Source organism: Cariama cristata, unplaced genomic scaffold, assembly GCF_000690535.1.
Source record: "Cariama cristata isolate BGI_N322 unplaced genomic scaffold, ASM69053v1 scaffold30775, whole genome shotgun sequence".
In the NCBI taxonomy this organism is placed as follows: domain Eukaryota; kingdom Metazoa; phylum Chordata; class Aves; order Cariamiformes; family Cariamidae; genus Cariama; species Cariama cristata.
The window spans coordinates 22,947-25,288 of record NW_009617459.1 but is presented as its reverse complement, the minus strand read 5'-3'; the positions used below and the strand labels follow the sequence as shown (position 1 = coordinate 25,288).

Genomic DNA, 2,342 nt, shown 5'->3' with positions numbered 1-2,342 from the left:
CATCCTGGCTTGTATCATCGATAGCGTGGCCAGCAGGACCAGGGCAGTTGGTTCTATGATCGTTCTCTACAACGACCTGAAAGGAGGGGGTAGCCAGGTGGGGGTTGGTCTCTTCTCCCAAGGAACAAGTGACAGGACAAGAGGAAACGGCCTCAAGTCGCACCAGGGGAGGTTTAGAGTGGATAAGAGGGAATATTTCTTCACCGAAAGGGTTGTCAGGCACTGGAGGAGGCTGCCCAGGGGAGCGTCCCCATCCCTGGGGGTATTTAAAAGCCGTGTAGGTGCGGTGCTGAGGGACGTGGTTTAGGGGTGGGCTTGACAGTGCTAGCTTAACAGTTGGACTCGATGATCTTAGAGGTCTTTTCCAATTGAAATGATTCTATGAAATTTACTTCCAGAAAGCCAGTCCTGGGTACAGAGCCCCTGCCCTGACCAGAACACCTCTCGCCCCTGTCCTTCCCCGAGGTCGGACAGATTGCTGCCGTGCCCACGATGGGACTGTGATGTCTCTCCCTCCACAGACCCTCTCTACATAGCTACATCTGCCCTCTCACCAATCTCCCTAGTATTTGATCTCAAGCACATCTATTTTTCCCCAGTTTTTGCCATTCACTGCTTCCCAATTGTCACGACTCCTCTTTTCCTTCCACCCCACGCACCGTTCCCTGCTCAAGCCGGGGCAGGGGCAGCTCTTCTTTTGCCCCCCAGTGCCGCGGGTGCTGCTTCCCAGCCCAGCACAAGACTCGAGAGCTGCCACGTCTCATGAACAAGCCCTACGTGACCTGCTGCTCAGGATGCCACTGATTTTGCTGGATTAATCCACTTGGCAGACTGGCGGCAGGGCAGCGAGAAAACACCTCTTGCAGGGGTGCACGTGCGAGCGTTTGGGCCTTGGTTGTACGGGGAAGGTCCTTTGTAGCTTGTCGTGGTGCGTTGTCTCTTGCTCGATGCTGTTCTGTCCACGGAGACCAGTAAAGAGGCTCCTGTGGTGGTCAGCGTTGGCATGGAGGTCAAGTCTATTCGTGGGGCAGCTGCTTCCCGCGCTCGCTCCTGAGCGTTTTATTGCTTGCAGTTGCAAATACCTTAGATTGTTACAGCGGCAAATATCTCTGCGGCCCTGGAAATCCACCCAGCGCTTTGCGTGGAAGTGTCTGCCGCCCTGCCAGAGGGCTTGGGGTGCGAGCTGCGATGGGACTGTCCTGGGGGAGGAAGAGTTGGACCAAAGCATAACAAGCACCAGGTACAGGGCAGGGAATGGTCCATGGATGAACGTTTTCTGGGCTTGCACAAGAGGCTGGAGTCCCTACCGTTGTTGGTTTTTTTTGTCCCTCGGTTTCCTCTATCATGAGTCTCTGTGTTTCTATCGCTTCTGGCTGTGGTTCCCTCGCAGAAGTGGCTGAAGGTGTTTTGTTTTGGGTTTCTTTTCTTCCTTTGCAGGGAGTGGGTACTGAAAAGCAGCCTTTTGATAGCCATGGCCGTGTACACGTACCTGCGGCTCATTGTGGACCATCACGGCACCTCTCAGCTCCAGGCGCTTCGTCAAAAGGAGGTGGATTTCTGCATCTCCCTCCTCCGGGAACGGGTGAGCAAATCGGGAGGCTGAGGGGATGACTGGGAGAAGAGACTTGCCTCTCTGGGGAGGCTGTCCCTGCGGGTGGTGCTGCCCCTGTTCCTCGTGCGACTGGAAGCGTGAGCCGTGCTGGTTCCTCAGAGTCAGCTCCCAGCTTGCACTGGACAGGCAGTGGTGTGTGGTTCATCCTCAGTGCAGGCTGGGAATGGCTTTTGAACCGATTTACACCAGCTATCCCATCAGACTCCAGGCTGTAGAGGGGGAGAGCAGCTGTTTTGATGGGGCTGCCTCATTTCAGTTGCCCTTACTCAGGCCACACGGGTTGAAACCATTCTCTTTCTGCTGCCGTGGCACCTTAGTGTTTGTACCTTACCATAGCTGCAGGAACGTCGGTTCCTCCCTTAGGGAGGCAGCCAGTGTCCTCGCAGGCTTACAGAGAACACGGTAGCCAGCTCCAGGCCACTTCTTGGTCTGTATTGTGCAGGAGAAGCCACCAAATCTAGGTGCAGGCAGAAATCCTCACCCCGTGGGCTGTGATGGCTCTGCAGCTCCCTGCCCGCTGCTCTGAGTGCTGCCCGCTCTCCCCTGCCTCCTTGCTGGGGCAGGAAGGACCAAGTGTCAGGTCTTAGCTTCAGAGACTGGCTGCAGTCCTGGAGAGAAAATGTCAGATTTATGGGCTGATTGTTTGCTTTACAAGAGAGAGAACATTTTAAAATAGCTGCTGACCTTCCCGCCTGTCACCCTGCCTCTCAGAACCTGCTAGCTTCAAAAG

At 55.3% G+C, this 2,342-nt stretch overlaps 1 protein-coding gene across 1 annotated transcript in view; it reads left to right on the top strand.

Moving 5' to 3' along the window:
* The window catches only part of INTS3 (integrator complex subunit 3), a gene marked incomplete at both ends in the record, with an annotated part of 35,983 nt that overhangs the window by 11,599 nt on the left and 22,042 nt on the right, over positions 1 to 2,342 (top strand). Inside the window, 1 exon segment of the mRNA XM_009700545.1 lies at positions 1,438 to 1,582. Coding sequence (XP_009698847.1) covers positions 1,438 to 1,582 — 145 coding nt within the window.